A 21,002-nucleotide genomic window follows, 5' to 3' on the forward strand; every position below is an offset into this window, starting at 1 on the left:
ATTCACTTGAGATGTGCGTATCACGACATCCAGTCCTACAGCAGATGCTCAGGCAACTAAAGCTCTGAGCCCCACTTGGAAGTCTCTCCAGTCTGTGGCCACGTCTGCTGATTAGCACAAGGCACCCTCTCCCAAAGCTGAAGAAGAGAACAAACGCATGGTTTAGGGCTGGGAATTTAAGAAGATCCCATACCTTCCTCTAGATTCCTAAACTCCAGCAGAGAACGGTAACTCCAGCCCTGTTCACTTGCTATATGAAGATGGCTGCCACAGACTGCACAGTTCTAAAGGATTCTTTTAAGAATCTGGAGTTACAGTTTGCTCACAAAATAGGGTTTCTCAGCACCTCCGGGATTGGTATTGCAGGAGGGCGTCTTATAGCTCACCTATCTCTGTTGCAGAAAACTGAACTGTGGAATCCTGGAGGCTCCTAAGGGTGCATCGAGGGCATAGGGTATCAAAGGAGAGACTGTGGGCAATGGGGGATCCATCCCCTCACCCCTGCTTTGACCACGGTAGTTCCACTGCCCTTAAGTAAGATTGGTTTGGTATCCCAGAGTGAATCCTGAGACAGTAAAATGTGCATTAGTGGAAAAGCTGGTAAAATCCAAACAAAGTATGTAGTTTAGTTAATAATTTGTGTCACTGTTAATTTCTTATTTTTTGCCAAGGTACCCTGGTTCCATACGATGTCAATAGGAGGAAAAACTGAGTGAAGGATATATGGGAATTCTCTACACTATTTTTGGAATTTTCTGTACATCTAAAATTACTCTCAAATAAAATTTTATTATAAAAATTTGGGAAAACCACTTCCTCAGGAATGGAATACAACGCTCCTCCATTGTTCTTCTCTATATAAATAGGACCATGGTTAAAGATTATTACGGTATTTCAAAAACAGCAAAGGAAGAATCAAACACAATAAACAGAGTCTGGTCACTGGACAGCCAGTACAAGACCCTCATCTCCTGACAGCCAGCATCACTTCTTCGTTGGTGCCTGGGTCTGCTTAGGAGTACCTAATGGCTAAAACCAAAGGGAAAAATCTGGATAAGCCCTCTCCAAACAAGGTCAGCGTCCCTCAAGAACTAGTATGCCTAGCTGCTAATCCTTTATCACCAGTTAAGCTAGGGGTCAAGCCTCCCTACTCATGGCCTCAGAGGAAGGAACTATATGATTCTGAGTGTAGATGGCAACTGCTTGTCTATGTGGACATGAATAGACATGTGATGGACCCCTTCCTCTTTGCACTGTTTCAGGCTTCCAACTACAGGGACACCTTACTGGAGTAACAGGTCTAATGCAGAGAGCTCTCCAGTCTTAATCTCACCCCTTGGGAGAAAAAGCTTGTCTGATTTTGGGGACTACGCATTGGGCCACAACCCCTTCCCCTTTCTGATGATTATCTTCTCCCTACAAAGAGGAGAAATGAGCAGCAAAACTTCTGCCTCTGCAGAGCAAAGTCTGCAATATTCCCAGGCTGCTATCACTGAGCTGGAATACCTAATCTTGCTATAAAGATTAGGGGACTTAGTATTAAAAAAACAAAACAAAACAAAAAAACTATTGTTGCTGCACACTGAAATCACCATCAGCAAGAATTCTATCATTATTCAAGTGTATTTCATAATCTTCATCTGCCTGACTTCTCTGCCTCAGTGGGCTCAGACACATCATCTGGCCAGGGAAGAGAGGTGCCACTTACTAAATGAGATTCCCAAAGTTACAACGAAGAGCAGAAGGCATGGTGGAACCCTGTGATCCTAAAAGTCAGTTGCCTCAAATTACTATCATTAGCTTTTGTTTTTACCTTTAAAATTACCTAAAACCAAGTTATCTCATAGAGCACTGGCTCTCTTCAGTACACTGCCAACCACTTGACTTTCATCTAAGAGCTTCTCCGGACTTGAAGGCAAGAACTAACTGGTCAAAAAGACTTAGAGGAGCCTCAGGCTCTCAGCTCTGGTGACTGAGTAATCAGTCAATGTTCTTGTTGATCATAAAACTGGAAGGCACCTTAGAGAGCATCTGATAAAGCCTCAGCTTTGCTGCACCTCAGGTCCTCCCATTAAACTAATGAGGGGGCTGCCCTCCAGAGATCTCATATTGGTACAGTCCTTGGATCTCTGTCTTGCTCTCTCAGGACTGACATGCTGGGAAATTCATTCCAGTAAAGTCAATGGGCCATAAATATCTTTAGGATCCTCTTAAAAGTCCTGAACCTTCAAAAAACAAAAAAGGAAATACAACACCCCACTCAATATTACTCATATAATTTTAGGAAGTCTTAGAGTTTCTGAAGCCCATCCTTTGACCTGCTGGTGGAAAACAATCCAGGCTTTTAGTCAAGGATGTAACCCTTCTTTAGACAATATTGGATGGCTTCAGTTAGAATTTGGACATGCTCTGGATTCCTCCTTTACTACCATGGATTTGGAATAGAAGTTGCTCTAGTTTGTATTTCTTCCCTGTTTTTCTTCTAGATGTGTTTTCTTATCTATTAATTTATATTCCTTTTGATTTGGAACACTGTTTCTTTCCCCCACCCAATTCATAGCATGTAGTTTCTTGAATTTACTCTTCTGCTTTCCTGGAGGATGAATCAAAGCACCAAGATGGCAGGTGGGACCAAGCTCTTCCATTGCTTACAAAAGCTTGGGACACCAAGAGTTTGCAAGGAGAATAGAAAAGGGGGCCTTGCAAAATAACTCTCTCCACATTCAGAGTAGCAATACTCTGAAAGATAGGCTTGGCCTATCTTTCCTGATAAATCGTTGGATATGGGATGATTTGCTGCTGGGATGGAATGTTGAAAAACAATGTAGTTTTTCTTCATCCTTAACTCTGGCAGAGATTGCCAGCTATGCAGTACAATTCATGTTTTTTCTCTTCTATGTGGGACACAGCTATGTTCCATTTCTCAGCCACCTTTTTAAATAGGAAGGTCCTATAACTGGGTTCTTGCCAGGAGAGAAAGTGATTAGTCCCCACTTTCAGGCCAGGTCTATTAACAACATCCCACACACATTCCTTCATGCCAGTTTCTCCTTTTAGCTGGTTGGGACATAGATAAATGCCTAGCATGACCAAGGACCCCACACAAGGAAAAGGGTAGAGTTCCATGGGCCTGAATGATGGTGTGGCAGAGGACTACTCCTCCAGTGAATTCACCTACTCATACTGTTATGTGACCTAGAAATGAGCTTCTATTTGTGTTGGAACCATTATATATCTGAGTATCTATTTGATACAGCAGTTGGCCTACCTTAACTAATATGTCTAGGTAAGCCTTGTCCATTTTGGAATTTGTGAAAGCATTCATATTTTAGCTCCAATAATTGCTAGGGTTTGAAAGTGTCCTCCAAAGATCCTCTGTTGAAAACTTAACCCAATGCAACAGTGTTGAGAGGTGAGGCCTTTAAGAGGTGATTAATCATAAGAGCTCTGCCCTCATGAATGGATTAATGTTGTTATCATGAGAGTGGGTTTGTTATCACAAGAGTGGGTTTACTATAAAAGCAAGTTTGGCCCATTCTTGGTCTTTTGCCATGTGATGTCTTCTGCCATGTTATGACACAGCAAGAAGGCCCTCACCAGATGAGTTCCCTCGATCTTGAACTGCCTAGCCTCTAGAACCGTAAGAAATAAATCTCTTTCTTTAATAAATTACCCATTCTGTGGTATTCTGTTATAGCAACACAGAACAGACTAAGACAATAATTAATGTTTATTATTTATCATCCTAAGAACTTTATATTTCTTAACTCTTAGTCCTTACAGAAAATGCATGTGATAGGGGATATTGGCTCCATTTTACAGTTGAAGACACAGAGAGGACAAGTGACTTGCCAAAGGTCATACAGTCAGGAATTATAGGAGCAGAGATCAAACCAAGGCAGTGTGGGTCCAAGAGCTTACAACTTTTCATCTGCTATGGGGACACCAAGACATCCATAAAATCAAATATTCTTCCAGTAAGGTTGGCTTGTTCTAAATGATTCCCACTTCCTAAGGATTACTGTTACTGTCTTTCTAGGAGTTTCTAGGAACCCTGACCCAGAATCTCCAGCTTAGAATCCAGTGCCTTACTACCTGCTGCCAGACCTGTTTATGACCCACACCTGTGTGTCATAAACACACAGGATTTTAGCATACTTACCCCATCATGTCCTAGACACTCTGTTCTGTCTTCTACCAGAACCTGAAGTGGGTCATCCTTGACTCAGACCATCTCTCATTTGCCTCCTCTGAACATTCTCCTAGGATAATGCACTGCTTGATTAGATAAGACTTGCTTCTGCTGCCTGCAGCTGCATTCCACATCATCTCCAAAGGCTCACCTCCCCTTAGTGAGCATCTGGTTATCTGTCTAGGTTTCTCTTGGTCTGGAATGACCTATTTCCTAATTCTAAATTCCCTTTCTGACTTCATTCATTCATACTTTTATTAGGTGCCTAACAAGTGCCAGGTACTGTCACGCAGGACAGCACACAGGCACACAGGACAGCAGGATGAACAGAGAGGAACACTCCTGGAGCTCTACATTAGTAGAATCCCATTCCCCCCTCATTCCATTCCTCCCTGATCTCAGTGTATTGACTCCTCTCCCCAAATCAAAACATCTGAAAACATCTGTATTCTGAAATCTCAAACTTCTCCCCTTCAGGACATTCAAAACTTTAATTCTAGATTTGACTATCAATCTCTTAGTGTTCTCTGATGTTCTTAGGAAGATATAATGGTACCCAAAGCCTACCCTTGTCAAAGCCAGTGTAAAGGTAATCTTGGAAGCATTGAGTCAGTGATTCACAGAAGGAAAAGGTGTTTGTCATTGTGAATGTCTTAAGAAGAGAGAACAAATTGCCCTGGTGCTCTGGTGTGGGAATGTTTGTTTTCTCTCTCTAAATGTGTAACAGGAAATTAGGCAGTTCACCTTTGTAAATCGTCTGTATACCACTTATGCATGAGCCAGATGGTGCCTCTTCGTTTTAATAAATTAAAAATGAAAAAGAAAGACTATAAGGAGGAGTTTATCTCCATCTCTCCCCATGCCCTTATATGCACATTCTGGAATCTGCACTGGGCAGGCAAGCACATGTGTATGCGCACACACACACATACACACACACAGGCCTGGATTATCTGCACTTAGTGGCGTTAGGCATAAGAAGCCAACAAACTCTTAGGCCCAACTGATTTCATTAATCAGTGATAGCAGAGAGGTACAAACCTGTCCGGGGGTATCAGCTCATAGAGAGAATCCTTCACAGTATTCTCGCGATCTGACAAATCAGAGCACTCCCCCAAGGCCTCAGCCGGTGTATACTGAACAAAAAAGTTTTACATAAATCACCCAAATGTGGACTTAGCTCTAGGATTCATGAGCAAGACCCTATAAACATTTATGAGATGAAGAGGCAAGTATTGATAACTCAGTATTTTTATACATGTTGAAACCTTAAGAAAGACATTTTCCTGAGGTGGTCAATGTAAAGATCCTACTCCTTTGGAGCAGCTGCATGATCCAGTTTATCTTCTAGTGGTCAGGGAGTCCCTCTCTCTGTCCCAGGAATTGCATATGGAAATAAAATTATCCACAGAGTTGCCTTGGCTTGGATGTGAGGGGGACTAGTAAGATAATATAAATAAGAGTTTATCCAGTAAGTATTGTACTACAGGCTCTTTATACAAATTAACTTGCTTAACATCAACACAACTCTGTTGAGTGAATATTTTTGTTCTCACTTTAACGATAGAAAAATTGAACAGAGGTTGGGGAAAATGCATTCAGATTACATGGTTGCTAATGGTGGTTGCACGTTAGGATGTGAACACAGGTAAGATTAGGCCTAAATCCAAGAATTCCATTGTCATTCCAACGTCTTCAAATACGGATAATAAGACTTAGGGGTTCATTTTGATGTGACTTCAGGCAAATCTACTTCTGCCTTTCATTTTACAGAAAAGTAGGGAATGAGGAGTGGTGTATACATTAGGACACTGTGAGTAAGTGAACATGAAGATATGCCACAAGCTGGTCTTTAAATATCTCATCAGTAGAATACACAAATTTCCAACGGTGTGCTGTGTTTTCACTGTTAAGAGTTATCCTTTTTTGTTCAAACTTCCTTGGGACCAAAAATATACATTTCAAGCTAGCTGGCCTTGGCTAACATCACCCTTAGAACTCATGAAGAAGGAATTGAGGTTACCTGTAGTGTGTACATTTTCCCACCTCACTCTCCCTTCCTTAAATTCTAATCTACCCTGGCACCCACAGAAATCAGATAGATGTATTCCTTGTAGCCCTTTCAGGCATAAAGAGCAACAGTTCACAGCTGTTAAAGCAAGGACAAAGAAATATCAATTGGGGATGTGATCTTTTCATTTTTTGTTTTTCCTCTTTTAAACCAGTTTCAATAAATATTAACAGCACATCTAGAAGCAAGTTTGAAGGGCCAGTTAGCACATTCTGGTCAGACATAGTTTCCTGAGACTCCAGTGAAGTCAGTAGTTATCAGCTTGGCATAATCAAACATCTGCCTTTCACAGAGAAAAACAATGAGCCATCTCTTGTTTTCTTCAACACCAACATAGATCTGAGCACAGTCAGACCGACCAGCAAACCCCATTAAACAAAGTGGAAAGGCAATTAAATGATGCCAGCTCCAGCCAGACTCTAAGAAATCTATGACCCATCCCCCTCTTAGTAACCACACCAATGCCTCTCTTGGAAATGAATGAAAAATATGGTCTAGACACTAAAGAAAGACTCCTCTTTGATATTTTCTGGCAAGTCTGCCCTGGCCATTGGTCTGTGACTACTGCCATATCATGTCCCCTTTTCCATACCTGGGAATACTGGACAGGACAGATGGCTAGTGAGGCTGCCCAGCTTGCTGTGGACACTCTATGCTTTGTCTTATATTCTCTCATGACAGTACATCATCTGCCATTCTTTGGTTGTACAACAAACAAGTCACTTTCTAACCACTAAGGTCATTTCTCAAACATTCCATTTTTCTCCAAACTATGCTAAAATGAAGTGTCTTGACTGATCTGTTTTAATGTCTGAGTGATCTCATTTAGGCCATCAGGAACACCCAGATAGAACTGATCTGCACACACCTCAAATTCCCAGCCTCTGGTCCACTATGCTCAGGCCAACAGGACAATCATATCTATTTGACTCATGGTATGATCACTCATTTCTCCAAAGATGAGACAAATGGCTGCCATGATCCTGGCTATAGATTGAATGTTTGTGTACCCCCCAAATTCATATGTTGAAACAGCCCCAAGGTAATGGTGTTAGGATGTGAGGCCTTTAGGAAGTGACTAGGTTATGAGGGTAATGTATTCATATGGAAGAGATGCCAGAGAGACCTCTTAACCCTTCTGCCATATGAAGAAGACAGAGCAAGAAGATGGCCATCTATAAATGAGAAAGCAGACTTTTACCAGACAATTAATTTGTTTGCACCTTGATCTTGGAATTCCCATCCTCCAGAACCATGAGAAATACTTCAGTTTTTTGTAACCTATCCCATTTGTGGTATTTGTTATAACAGCTGAAAAGGAATAAGACATCCCTTGACCTCCAAAACATTGTCCCACACTCTCCTTATAACGTCTATCCAAAGTCCTCTTCCCTTTGATGTCCCAAAAATAGATTTTCTGTTTTTTTGTTTTTTTGTTTTTTTTTGACAGAGTCTTGCTCTGTCGCCCAGGCTGGAGTGCAGTGGCGTGATCTCGGCTCACTGCAACCTCCACCTCCCAGATTCAAGCAATTCTCCTGCTTTAGCCTCCCAAGTAGCTGGGACTATAGGCACATGCCACCACACCCAGCTAATTTTTGTATTTTTTTAGTAGAGACAGGGTTTCACCATGTTGGCTAGGCTGATCTTGAACTCCTGACCTCGTGATCCGCCCACCTCAGCCTCCCAAAGTGCTAGGATTACAGGCATGAGCCACTGCGCCCAGCCTTGGATCTTCTGTATTTTTTAGCAATCTGCCCTCACTCAGTTTGCAGAAGTTATCTCTGTGTCTCAGGTTGCACTCATATTTCCCCTTGCTGAGATAAGTGACACTCATGGCCATTCATCCTTTCCCTGGAAATAATAACACTATCAGAATCAGTCAATAATCCACGGAAAAAAGATTCCCAAAGACTTAGGGAAAAAAAGATTCTAGGAGCAAAATAAGACTCTTGTTAATGTAAAGCAGATGACGATATGAAGGTAAAACTGAGCAGGATGGATCTTCTCACAATCAGAAAATTTTTCTAAGATCTAACCTCTCCAAAGTTGTCAACTTTGTCCTCTCTCCAAAGTTGGCAACAGATAACATGCTTCCCTTTCCCCATCTGTTCTAGCCCATTTGGATAATACTCAGCAATATATTAGCCACCTTTGTTACTTTACTTAGGTTTTCTCTTCTCATCAAGGTCTACTTTTGGAAACAAGATAATTCTTACATAATCACAAGATAATTTCAGAGAATAAAATGTGTCATGGGTGAGGCTAGATCTGGGACTGGGTAGGGAGACATTAAATGTAGTATCAAGTTGGGTGTGTCTGTGTGTGTGTTTGGGCACATACATATACATGTATATGTTTACATGAAGAATGAGTATTGAAGCACGTAAGAACACAATGCATATGTTATTGCAATGTACAGATTACAGTTCAGTTAAATGTCCAAGAAGAAAGGAGGAGTGGGCAATTGAGAACATAATAAACAGGTATGTCAAAATGCAAGAGAGGCCAAAAGATAACTGTTGAGTGCATGTCTGGGCATGGGTGTGTACACATGTGTGTGCCAGAGTGATAGGGTTAATGGACAATGAAAAAGACATGTAAGCAAGGCGCTAGCTCTGTGGCTGAGTCCTGCAGCTGGGAAAGTCACCTTACCCTGTAATAATCCGTGCTGTAGACATCTCTGGACATGCCGAAGTCCCCAATCTTCACTAGCAGATTCGCTCCAACCAGGCAGTTCCTGGTGGCCAGGTCTCGGTGCACAAAGTGCTGGGAGGCCAGGTACACCATACCTGAGGCGATCTGACTGGCAATGTGGAGCATTTGGGAGAGCCCCAGCTCACCCTTGGCCTGGCGTGGCTGTCCATCCACAAGGATCATTGCATCTGGCCCATGGGCCCTGCAAGAGCGTGGGGAGAAGAGAGGGCGCAGAGAGAAATCGGGAGATCAAGGAGAAAGGCCTTCCTGGGTCCCTGCCCTCTGGAATGCCCCACAGAAATAAATAAAATTTCCCTTTCCATCCTGCCTATGGCCTATTTTTATCTGCCCCAAATTAGATTATGTACGTGTGGGTACGGGTGAAACTCCACAACCAGATTCTGGCTAAGATGAGAGCAGACATACTCAAATGGAAGAGGGAATAAACCTACTCTCTTTCATATTTCACTGCTTCCTAGGATTTTCACAGGTGCTAGATGTCTATTATAGAATAATTAGCAAAACAACAAATAACTCTGCCATAGCCCTTACTATATGCTCTGATTGTTTTAAATATTGTAATTCACTCAATTTTCCCACCCCAGTTTTGAAATAAAGATATTGAGGCACAAAATGTTGAGATTGCTCAGCCAAAGTCCCAGAGGTCCAGAATGGCCATATGGGAAATCAGGAAGTAGGATCTGAAACCAGACATGTGACTGTAAAAAGAGAGCTTCTAAAAGGAACATTGGGAGTGCTTGTTCCAAGATTCCGTGGCCCTGCCCCCTAGGATTCTGATTGGCTAGGTGAGCTTGCTCATTTGCATTTCCCACTAGCTCCCAGGGCTGATGCTGGCAGTCCATGCTCAGTGGCACTGGGACACTCCTAACCACTCTACCACACTGCTTAGCACTGGGTAACTTATGGCCATAGCAGTGCACAGTGGAGAGAGCCTCTGACCTTGAAGCATGGATCTGGAGTGCCCCCAGAACCCATTCCATCCCAAATCAAGCCCAGATTTGTTATTCTAACATCTTGCCTGGTCATATCAGTCACTTTTAGCATTCACTCTTTTCTCTAGAAAGCCCAATGAGCCGTAACCACACCCAGGGCCCTTATTTATGAAGTTGTGGACCAAGAAGCCCTGGTGTACAGCAAGGCCTCTGCCTGCTTTACTGCTTCTCCGATTTCCTCTGAAAAGCACCATTAAGTAGGAGCACATCCCTTTTACTATCTCCGGAGGGCTCTGCCTACCTCACTCCTCAGAAGGAGGAAGGCTGCATCAGCTAGCAAGGAAGAGGGGTCAGCAGAGAAGCCCTCCCTTCTGTCTACCTAGAGAGTGCACTGCAGCCTGCCTTTCAACACCACCAATGTGGAGATGCGAGAGCAGGCAGGGTCAGCCTGCGGGTTATGGAGGCTGTGTTTGTGAGAGCAGCCAACAGGACACCTCCCAGGAAGGGTGGGTGCGGCCTGTTGCTAAGAGCTTGTGGTCTCAAAGAATTCTTTAGAAGCTCACCCTCAACTGATAGAGCCTAGGAAGACAGATTAATGGAACCTACTGGGAATCTGGTCAGTAGTGGAGGCTAAAGTTCAGATTTTGCCGCAAAATTGCCCCAGGAAGACTGTGGAGCCTTGATTTAGAGAGACTCCCCTGTGCTGTCTTCAGAAAGGGATCCCACAGAGACACAGAGGTCTTCAGAGTGTCAGCAAGTCCTTGTAGAACTGTACTCATATGCATGCATTCCCCGTGCTGTCTGCCATGGAGAAGGCAAGGCACTGGCACTGCCCCTCACCTTACACACTTCTTTCTGTTTCTTTTGTACTCCTTTTTCTTTTCTTCTTACTTTCTGCTTCTCCCATTCCTTACCTTTACTCTAGGCTCTCACTCTTTATTTCCCTTCTACTATCTTCTTTCTCTTCCCTTTTATCACGCATGACAGTAGTGCAGAGGCACCTAGGGGCTCTCTTTAACCCTGCTGGTGGCTCTTGGGGCTGGAGGTACTGCTGAATGTAAGGATAGGGTGTGGTGAAAAGTAGGGCATGCCCCTTGGGCCCCAGGGGAACTAAAGGACAAGGTGAGGGCTATCCCGAATATTGAGAAAGAGTGTTGCCTAGATTAGAAGCTACTATGGTTCACAATTCTCATAAAATAGTAATAGTAATAACTTTAATAGCAGCTACCATTGGCTGATCACTGAACTACTTGCAAAACTTGTCTAAGCATTATACACATAGTCATTTAATACTCATAGCAACAACCCCGTGAAGCAGTTATTAATAATCATATTTTCTAGGAGAGAAAATTAAGATTTAATAACTTGCTCCAATTTGCAACTAAGATGTGACAAATCCGAGATATGAACCCAAATCTGTCTTATGCTAAAGACAAAGTTCTCCAGGAAAGGAATCCATTTCAATGTGAATCCAGGTTTAGAAGGCTTAGAACATCCCACAAATGCTTTCATTTCCTTCAGGGCCATCTTTATAGAAACCTGACTCATAAGTAGAGCTCCAGAGAGTCCTCCATTCCATTGCCTGGTACTAACTCATTTCTTTGCCCCTCAAAACCACGACACCCTGTTGAAAGTCCCACTTCAAGAGGATGCTTAGCAGTTTTTGGTGAGTGGGCTAGAGCCTTCTATAATTTACATTTGAACTTTGGAAATCTTATCCTCAGCCACAGAGTTCAATGAGATTCAAATTGTGGCTGTGGCAGAGGCCACACCCTAAGTATACAGGGCCTGTGTGTTTAACCTGCTTCCTGGGGCCTTGGGTTCCACAGACCTTCACATGGCTGTCCCTTCCACATCTGGGCACTGTTTGGAAGTGGCATCTGCGGAAGGCAGAGGAGTCCTAACTCTGCACTAGATGCTGTCTTCTCTTGGGAAGGGAGAGCCACCCTTGAAACTTCATCCAGAACTTCCGGCTGGCATTCCAGTCTCTTACCAGTTACATTAAGAGCCCTCAAAGTCCAGACGATCTTGTTCTAGGCTCAGAGAAACCCTTCTTACAACAAACCCTTTCTTTTTAGAATAGTACTATCCAACAGAACTTTCTATTGATGGAAATGTTTATACTGTGCTTCCCTGTATGGTAAAAACTAGCCACATGTGACTAACAAGTAGTTGAAATACAGCTAGTGCAACCAAGGAACAAGTGCAACTGAATTTTTAAACCTGATTGAACTTTAATTAATGTAAATCTAAATTTAAGTGGCCATAGGTGGACACTGTACTGAACAGCACAGTTCTAGAATTAGCCTGAAGAAAATCAGTCCCCTTTTTGTTTTAACCATCTCTGCCACCTGATGAATTGTAACCTTGGACCTTCTTACTCATCATCAAAAAGTCTCTAGCAGGAAGGTTTCCAGGAGGGGTGTAAGATACTAGCCTCACTTTGCAAGTGAGAAACTTAAGGCACAAAGGGAGAAAGCTATTTGCAACATCAGAGAAGGGTGGTCCTAGAATCTTGGAGTTGTAAACCACAGGCTGTGGGGCTTCCAGACTCCTCCTGGACCTATTCCAGACCCTGGTCTTCTTCTCAGTCCATTCTGGAATGAGGAAGAATAGTATAGGATACTTATCATAGTATCCTCAACTTGTTTTCCCTACAAACCGGAGACAAAGGCCTGAATCTGGCTGCTAAGGAGATGATGTATAAGAATGAATGTGTTCATCTAATTTCTCATCCTGAGAGGTAAGTGTTTAGAGGGGGAAGTATAATTTCTGGCTCCAGGGAAAACCCCAAGGGTTCGGTGGGACTGGGGTCAGGTGCAGGGGAAGACAATCCTTGCTTACCTGAGGAACTTATTCAGGTCTCCATGCTTCATGTATTCAAAGACCATGATGAGGGGGTCCCCATCGCCACACACTCCATAGAACTTGACAATGTGCTCATGCTGTAGGTTGGTGAGCAGCTCGGCCTCCCTCTGGAAATCCTTCCGGGCAGCCAGGGTGGGATCCTTCAGGGCCTAGGAACAATGCAGGACACAGGTGTTTAACAACTACAGGGCAGGGGGCTCTCTTTTCTACTCCTGGAAAGAAACTGGCCCCACACACCACTGGGTTACCAATAAATATGAATCTAAATGGAATTTAAAGACAGTGAAGCTCAATTTGAACTATAAGGCCTGACTTCTTCCTCCTCCAGCATTTTCATCCCTGCAGAAATAGAAACCCACTTTCTGACATCCACATCCCATGCACTCTCCAGCGATTTCAAGCTCTACTCTTCACAGAGCCCTGGGCTTCCGCGGGTGAGTGTACATGGCAGCTGGAGGGGCTGTGAGGAGGAAAGCCTGGCAAAAGCCCCTGCTCCTAAGGTTTTCTTTGAGGAAACTGTCCCACAGCTAGAATAAACAGTGTGAAAACCACTGCCCCAATGCTTTAGCTTTGTGAATTAGTCACATGCTCATAGCCTATTGGAAACTGGGCAGGCAACACAATAAAATATCCTTGTCTTTTGGAGTCCTTGCTTTTAGATTGTGAAGGTATCTACATTTGCAGAGGAGAGTGAGCACTTCAACCTCTGGAAGACATCTGTGTTCTCCCAATAGGGGTTTGGAGGAAGCAATAGGGTGGGAAGAGTGGGGTTGGAGCTACGGGAATGGCAGTTAGTGGACAGAAATCTCAGATACACTCAGGGCCAGGCAGAGTCCTGCAAAGTCCTAGTGCAGGACGGAAAGGAGCATCTGGGGGCCACCAGAATGCCACCATTCAGCCTCTGTCAGGGTGAAAACTCAAGTGTGAGAAAGAGGTGCAAACCAGGCCACTTCCTGTAGGGCCCAGGAAGAGGAATATACCCAGGTAGAGTGTAAGTTGTGCATGTGGATTTCCCAGCACCAGAAGGGGACTACAGGACCAAAGACGAAGGCTTTGAGCACATCTGAAGGACCTTGATTAGGGCACTGCCATGGGCCCAGCAATGCTGGCCAGATGGACAATGGTCTGTGAAGAGGAGGGGCCCTTTCTGCATGAGGAGCAGCTTATGCAGGTGGGTGCCCCGATTTCTCCAGCCTCTCCACCCTCCCTATGAGGCCAGAAGGCACATGGGGCCAAACATTGAGTTGTTTCAACTGACACACTTTAGCAATCTCAATAGACACAACACAAGGCAATGAGGAAGTGAGTGTAACATTGGCTCACCGTTTTCAGGGGAATGACAATCTAGACAGACTAGAGACTGGATTGCATTCTCTCTGCTAGGCATCTGGCTTTTTCAGGATGACTGACCTCTCCATAGATCATGCAAGTGCCAAAATATCTCCCTTACCAGGGATCTTTCTCCTGTCCCTGCAGCCCCAATATCTGAAATCTGTAGGGCTTCCTTGGTTCTAGAACTGCAGTAGTGTGAATATGCCAAAAGAGGTGTAACTAGGGGGTCCATCAAACCTCTCAGCCCTTAGCACACACTAGAAATGATGGACTTTTAGCATGAAAAGGGCCCTAGACATCATCTACTCCTACCTGCTCATTTCTGGAGTTGGAGAAACTGAGGCTGAGCCTGTCCAGGAATCAGCTCACATTCACACCAATTAAATGACTGGACCTCAGTACTCTCCTGGTGGGCCTCACAGTGCCCCAAAGTTCAGTAGCAATGCCTCTAGGGTCATCAAGTGGAGGTGTGGTCTTCCAGCCAGAGATCAAGCCCCCTTCAACTTCAACCAGCACCACCTTCTATTCTTTTTTAAAATTTGGAGGCTTCATAAAAATACTGCTTGATTAAATTAATCTATGGCTGACAAAAATGTCAAAAGTTATCTAGTGTAACTTTCCCATTTTACAGATGAGATAACTGGGGTTCAGGATGGGGAAGTAACTTGCCAAAGATCACGTAACAAGTAATAGCTTGGGTCTGGAGCCCAGGACACTTTCCTGCCCAGCACACCTGCCTGAGTTAATTTATGGGATAAATTAGTCACTAGGCAGGTCCCCAAGAGAATGGTGGGCAGAGGAATAAAAGGATGTGGAAGTATAGAGGAGAGGGTCAGGAAAGGGGTGCGATGTTGGCTGCCAACAGAGTGGCTGGGCCCAGCGAAGGTGCCAGGCTTGAGGATAGGGCAAGGACATGTGATCAGCCCATTGTTGATTTTTACCAGACCTGATTCTATGTGTTCTCCACTTCGAATCTGGCTGCGTGCTCTGGGAAGCTACCTAACAATAAATGAATAGGATGTAATATCTACCTACAGCCAGAACAAAGACATTTGAGAAGTCAGAGTCATGGTGAGAGAGAGTCTCTCCTGGGGACCCAGCTCCCAGCAGCAGCCTTGAGATGTATGGGCTGGGTCATGGGTATTGGATGACGCAGAGTGGTTTATTTATTTTCATGAAGAAGAAGAAGAAGGGGAAAAAACAGAACCCAGCATGGGTGGGATGGGAGAATATAAAGATTTATGTGAATGCTGGATTTATGAGTGGGAAAAGTAGGTCAAATTTGGGGCCAGCCAAATGGCCTCTCTCCATCTCTTTAAATCATTCTCTCCCACAGTCCGGACGTCAATGACAGCCCTGGGATATTTCTGTTCTCAGCTCTTGAGCAGCACCAGCCAGCGTCCCCCAGGCTGGCACCCTGCACTGTGAGGCAGAGATGGGTTCCTCATTTGAGAGATGGGCACAAAGCAAGCACTATCGCTTTCAGTCTTCCACATCCCTTCTCCATGCTTTCGAAGTGGGCTTTCCAGCTCTTGAGTCAAACCTGAAGTTCTTACCTAATTGGCCAAATGTGGGGTACGGCAACTAGGGTTGGGAGCTGCCAGTGGCCCCGTCCCCAGGGATTGATGCAATTAGAACAGAGGTGACAGGAGGAGAATAATGAGGAGGAAAATAGGGCCAGTGACTCTCTGGCCCCTCTCAGTGGGGTCCACATTTAATATCTTCATGACTGGGAAACCTCAAAATGGGTCACCAGTCAGTGGCATGGGAAAGAACCGATTTATCATAGCCACCAACTATCAGTGTAGAGACATGCATCTTGCCAAGAGGTCTCTGAAGCCGGGGAGGCTCCTGGCTCAGGCCTTTGTACAGTATCTTTAGTACAAAAAGGAGAGCTAGAATTGCCCTCCTCTCCTTCTCTTTCTTCCAAAGTTTGGGAACATTTCCCTTTCTTATCTTCCCCTCTACATGCACCAGCTATCATGTCCACTCTGCCTTGGGGAGAGGGTTCCGTAAGGCTGTTTATTTGGATGGAAGGAAAATAGGCTAGATGGCAAGAACACAACTTCTCGACAGCTCCCATCTCTTCCTGGGTCATTCAGCATCTTCATGTCGTCCAAACCCTGCTGCCCTCCATCTTACTTTTTTTTTTAGGGTGAGATATTTCAAAGGATGTTCAGTTTCAGATTTCATTAATATCCTGAAACTCATTTTTATGATATATACATGATATACACACATTCCTAAATGTTCAAAGTCCTAAGTGGTCAAACACACACACACACACACGCACGCACGCACACCAATCAACCTCCTTTCATTATAAAATCATCTTTCTTTTAGTGACTCAAAATCCACTGCCACTTCCTCTGGGTGAGAGTCTCACACAACTTTACCAGGAAAGAAGATGGGTAGTTATTACATACAGGGGTGCCCCCTCTCATCTGTCCTCCTGGCTTAAAACTGGCCATTGGCTTCCCAGTGTTTGTAGTATAAAATCCAAACTCCTTAACATAGTCATGGACTCTATAAGGTCTGGTCTCCCCGTCTCTCTTTGCCTCCTGTCCTCGCACACACTCCTCCTGCCTCATTTATTACACTTCAGTCTCATGGCCTTTCCATACCCTCTAAGATTTTCTCTGCCCCAGGGCCTTTGCTGCTCCTTTTGCCAGAAAACTCTCCACTGAGCTGTGTCTACATGACAGCCCAGATTAGCTGGCACTGCTTATGACCTCTGCAGGACGTGAGATCCTGAACACTCCCTGCAAGTTGGATACCCAGGGAGATACTTCTGTCCCACAGAGGGGCTTACCAAGAGTCATCTGTGATTGTTCCCAAACTCATTCATGACAACTAAACCTGCTAATGTAATTACTTAATGTAATGAAATGTTCTAGAAACCAATGAAATATGAGTGTAGATTGGGGAGTTTTTATGGAAGCTAGGACGAGTGCTTTTAAAAAACCTGCTAAAGGTCAGTGGCTAAAAATACTGTTAAGAGTGGAAGGAAAAAGCATAAAAACATTGGTAAAATAGTAAAAATCTGAGATTCTGCACTCAGATTGTTCCACAAATGTTTTAAGCTCCTGCTTCAATTTAAAGTAATTGAAACTGGAAATTGTGACTACTCAAAACAAAAACCAAAACACCCTTCAAGCCAAAAGGAACCCAAAAGCTGCCCAGCAGTGCTGAGCAGGAAGAAATATAATGCTAAATCCAAATGACTAATATTATCAAAAATCAGGACATAAATTTCCTGAAGATAAATCAATTTTATTAGAATGGCTTAAAAAGATTTTTAAATAAGTAAATGCTCAAAAGGAGTGAAGAAATACATTTTCTAAAGAAAACAAGAAGGCATGCCACAAGAAGGGGGAGAAATAAAATTAAGGTAATGAAATTAAGAACCGATTAGATATCTTGGAAATAAAAGATACGGTCATTGAAGTGAAAGCAAAAACCTCCACAGACAGGAAAAACTCTAGACCAGATAAAACCACATGAAGAATTCATGAATTAGAAGACCACTGAGGTTCACTCGGGACAGAGTATGAAATGACAGAGAAGAAAAAAAAAGGAAAAATGGGGAGAAGGATCTCATTCCCTCCTCTGCAAAGGAAGGGGGTTGACTGGGTTTGAATGCTGTGTAAATGTTCTATTTGTCTAATGATGATTTCAGAGTGGCACCACTTATTTAAGTCTCATGCATGATGTTATTTTAATGTCACACTTGTACTACACATACATGCAGATTATGTCCTGTACAATCCTGCTCCCTCTCCCCAGCAGGCTGTAAGCACCTTAAAAATAGGCTGTGGTTTCTGCTTCTTTGTTTGTACCATAGCAACTGCTGGGCAAAACATTCTTGCCAATTGATTTGGGAAAACTTTATTTTGGGTTATACTCGTATGTGTTCTCTAGAAGTAGAAAATTACTCTGCATCAACATGAGAACTAACTCAAAAGGAAAGGTCTTGCAAAAAGAAGTGGAATCTAAGGAGGGGAGGAAGCAGGAAACACCACTTCCAAGATGTTCTCTGGAGGAGATAGGCATCTTTTCCAGGCTGACCACTAGGCAGATCCACTGAGTGACACATGTGCAAAATCCCAGAGGGTTCATCTCCTCGAGGTCTCCAGATCCAAGGAAAGAAGGAAATCCTTTTAAAAGGATGGAAACAGAAACACATTTTCTGCATTACTCGGTCTGGGTACTGCCCCTTAACGCCAGACCACTCGGGGAAACATTTCCCAGGGTTTTTAGCCATCATTTCATTCTCTGCTGAAAGTGCAAAAATGTTCAGTTCATTCTCCAGTCCCCAGATGGATGCCGGAACACCCCGTGGATTAGTGTCATCCTATATATTAAAAATGCCAGGGCAGTGCAGATCCTAAGTTTAGGATCAACATTAGAAACCTTTCTACATCCCTGCTCCAAGCTGTTTAAAGACACCCTTGTTCATCTGACCATCTCATGTCTATGCAGACACACTGAGCAAGTTTATTTACAGGATGTACAGCAATAATTATCATTAGCCTTTTAGGATGCAGTACTCTTATTTATTTTCTAGAGCAGAGGTCAGCAAACTATGCTTATTTTGGTAATAAAAAAAGTTATTGGAAAATACCCGCCCTCATTAGTGAATGTATTGTTATGCTGCTTTCCAACAACACGGGCAGAGTTGCAATGGAGAGTTATAAGGCCCTCAAAGTCTAAAATATTTACCTTTAGAGAAAAAGTTTTGTGACTCCTATTCTAGATAGTCAATGCAAACTTGGCAGGTCATATGTCATGTATCTAAGCACATTCAGTAATATCAACATCAATGACAATGATAATGATAGAAACAAATGCCAACTACTTTTTATTGAGTCTTTACTCAATAAAAAGCCCCAAGCAGTACATTAAGAATTTTAGACACATTATGTAATTTAATCCCCAACATTTTAAGGAGGGGATATTAGTATTGCTATTATACAGATAAGGAAATTGAGGCCCAAAGAAGTTGAGTGTTTTGTGAAAGGTCCCACAGCTTATCAGTGGTAGAACTGGGATTTGCACCCAGGCTCTTTGATGCCCATGCTATGCCTGCACTGTATTGCCTTCATTCTTTGAGGCTATTTGCCCTCTGTGGACAGAAACAATCTGTAGATACACAAGACTATGAATACAGAGACCCAAAAGTTGCAGAAACAAGAACTGCATTTGTGATCCCTCAATGCTAAGGATGGGACCATTTTGAGGTCTGGGTGAATGTCTTCATGGGGAGCGATATCTCTGGCATTGGTCAGCCCACATCTCAGGACATTGCAGACTCTACACTGGCCTCAGAAGCCTGCTCACTGCACCCAATGAATCCACTCCAGACTCCAGAGAAGGGCTCCAGAGATCTGTGCATGCCTCCATGAGGCTACTTGACTCTTTTTATGTTAACCATGTTCAAAGATTTGTCCAATATTGGTTTACAAAGAGAAGCTGTTGACTGCTGGGTGGAAGAGTCTGGAAGGACAACTAGTAGTAGCAAAGCCTCTTCTCTCCTACCCCAAGCAATTCAGCTCCTGCTGCAAATCTGCCATGTGTCTTGGCAACACAGAAGCCCTGTGGTTAAGGGAGCCCTCCAGCAGCTGCCAGGAGGAAGTTTCTCCCAGGCATGCTGCCCCTTGGGGTCTGAACCTGAAACTCATGGGAAGTACCTAAGAATTTCTCCAACCTCACTCACTATTCTCCCAGTGCTAACCCCCTGCCTCCCTGCTGCACCCCCCTCCTTCAACATCTTCTATTCTCAGTGACGTCTGTGCCCTTGGGAAGTGGTCACCCAGTCCTCCTTAATCAGCCCACTCTACAACAGCTCAACTCCTAAGAAATGGTCATGTGACTTTCCAGGCACAGACAGCACGTCCTGTAAAGCCACTACTTGGTGAAGGGTGGAGTGTGGAGGGCCATCCCTGGGACAGAGGTAACCACAGGGCCACCAAAAAAGGACCAGGGTCATTTACAAGAATAAACTTGCTCCCCAGGCATAGCCCCCTTAAGTGCTGCAGCCCTTGACCTTGGAAGCCAAAAGAAGTTGTTTTGGTCCCTAGGAAACTTCACTGACCTCGGAGCAAAGTCCTTTGATTGCATCTGAGAAAGCCAATTGAGCACATCTTCTCAAATGGAGTGAGCCTCTTCCTTCCCTCCCTGGGCCCTCAGCCAGCCCTCCTCCTGGTGCCGGCATGCCTCTGGGGTTTACCTTCACAGCCACAAGCATCTTGTCCTTGGTCGGGCTGAGGTTGTAGCACTCGGCCAGGAAGACCTTTCCAAAGGCTCCCTCACCCAGTTCTCGCTTCAACACGATGTCTCTCCTCTTAATGTGCTGCACATCTGTAGGACGGGGACAAAGAGGAGGGCAGCAAATCAGCACTTGTTTGGTGACACAGGGAGACAGAGAGTACAGAGGTCTAGAGTGGAGAACTTGGTTCTGAGCCCACAGCAGGCAAAGGCAAACTCTAGCACCCCAACTTTAGCATAAAAACTGACATCCCTCTGTGGTTTGAGAGTATGGGCCAGAATCAAATCTCAATGCTGTCCCTGAATAACCCCTAACCCCTCTAAACCACAGCATCCTCTGCTGGCAAATGGAGTTAGTAGTTAATGCACAGGACTCTGGTATTAATCAGCCAGAGTTGTCGGAGATAGCACAAAGCAGTCTCCACAGTTTTGTGCACATGAATCCCCTGGGAATCTTATCAAAATGAAGATTCTAATCCAGTAGGTCTGAGAATCTATATTTCTAACAAACTCCCAGGTCATGTCCATCTGCTGTTGGTCACACTTTGAAAAGAAAATTTTCCAGGGTACGATCGAGAATCAGGTTGGAATCCTAGGTCCACTCCATTACTAGTTTTTTGAGCTT

At 43.9% G+C, this 21,002-nt stretch overlaps 1 protein-coding gene across 6 annotated transcripts in view; it reads right to left on the bottom strand.

Moving 5' to 3' along the window:
* Positions 1-21,002, bottom strand: part of NTRK3 (neurotrophic receptor tyrosine kinase 3) — a 388,853-nt gene that overhangs the window by 45,247 nt on the left and 322,604 nt on the right. For all 6 annotated transcript variants that reach the window (XM_054450812.2, XM_054450810.2, XM_054450811.2 and 3 more), the window contains 3 exons: positions 20,340-20,470; positions 12,755-12,927; positions 8,916-9,159 (listed from right to left, as the gene is read on the bottom strand). In XM_054450812.2, coding sequence (XP_054306787.1) covers positions 8,916-9,159; positions 12,755-12,927; positions 20,340-20,470 — 548 coding nt within the window. The remainder of the gene's footprint in view (positions 1-8,915; positions 9,160-12,754; positions 12,928-20,339; positions 20,471-21,002) is intronic.

This window comes from Pongo pygmaeus, chromosome 16 (genome assembly GCF_028885625.2).
Source record: "Pongo pygmaeus isolate AG05252 chromosome 16, NHGRI_mPonPyg2-v2.0_pri, whole genome shotgun sequence".
Classification (NCBI taxonomy): Eukaryota; Metazoa; Chordata; class Mammalia; order Primates; family Hominidae; genus Pongo; species Pongo pygmaeus.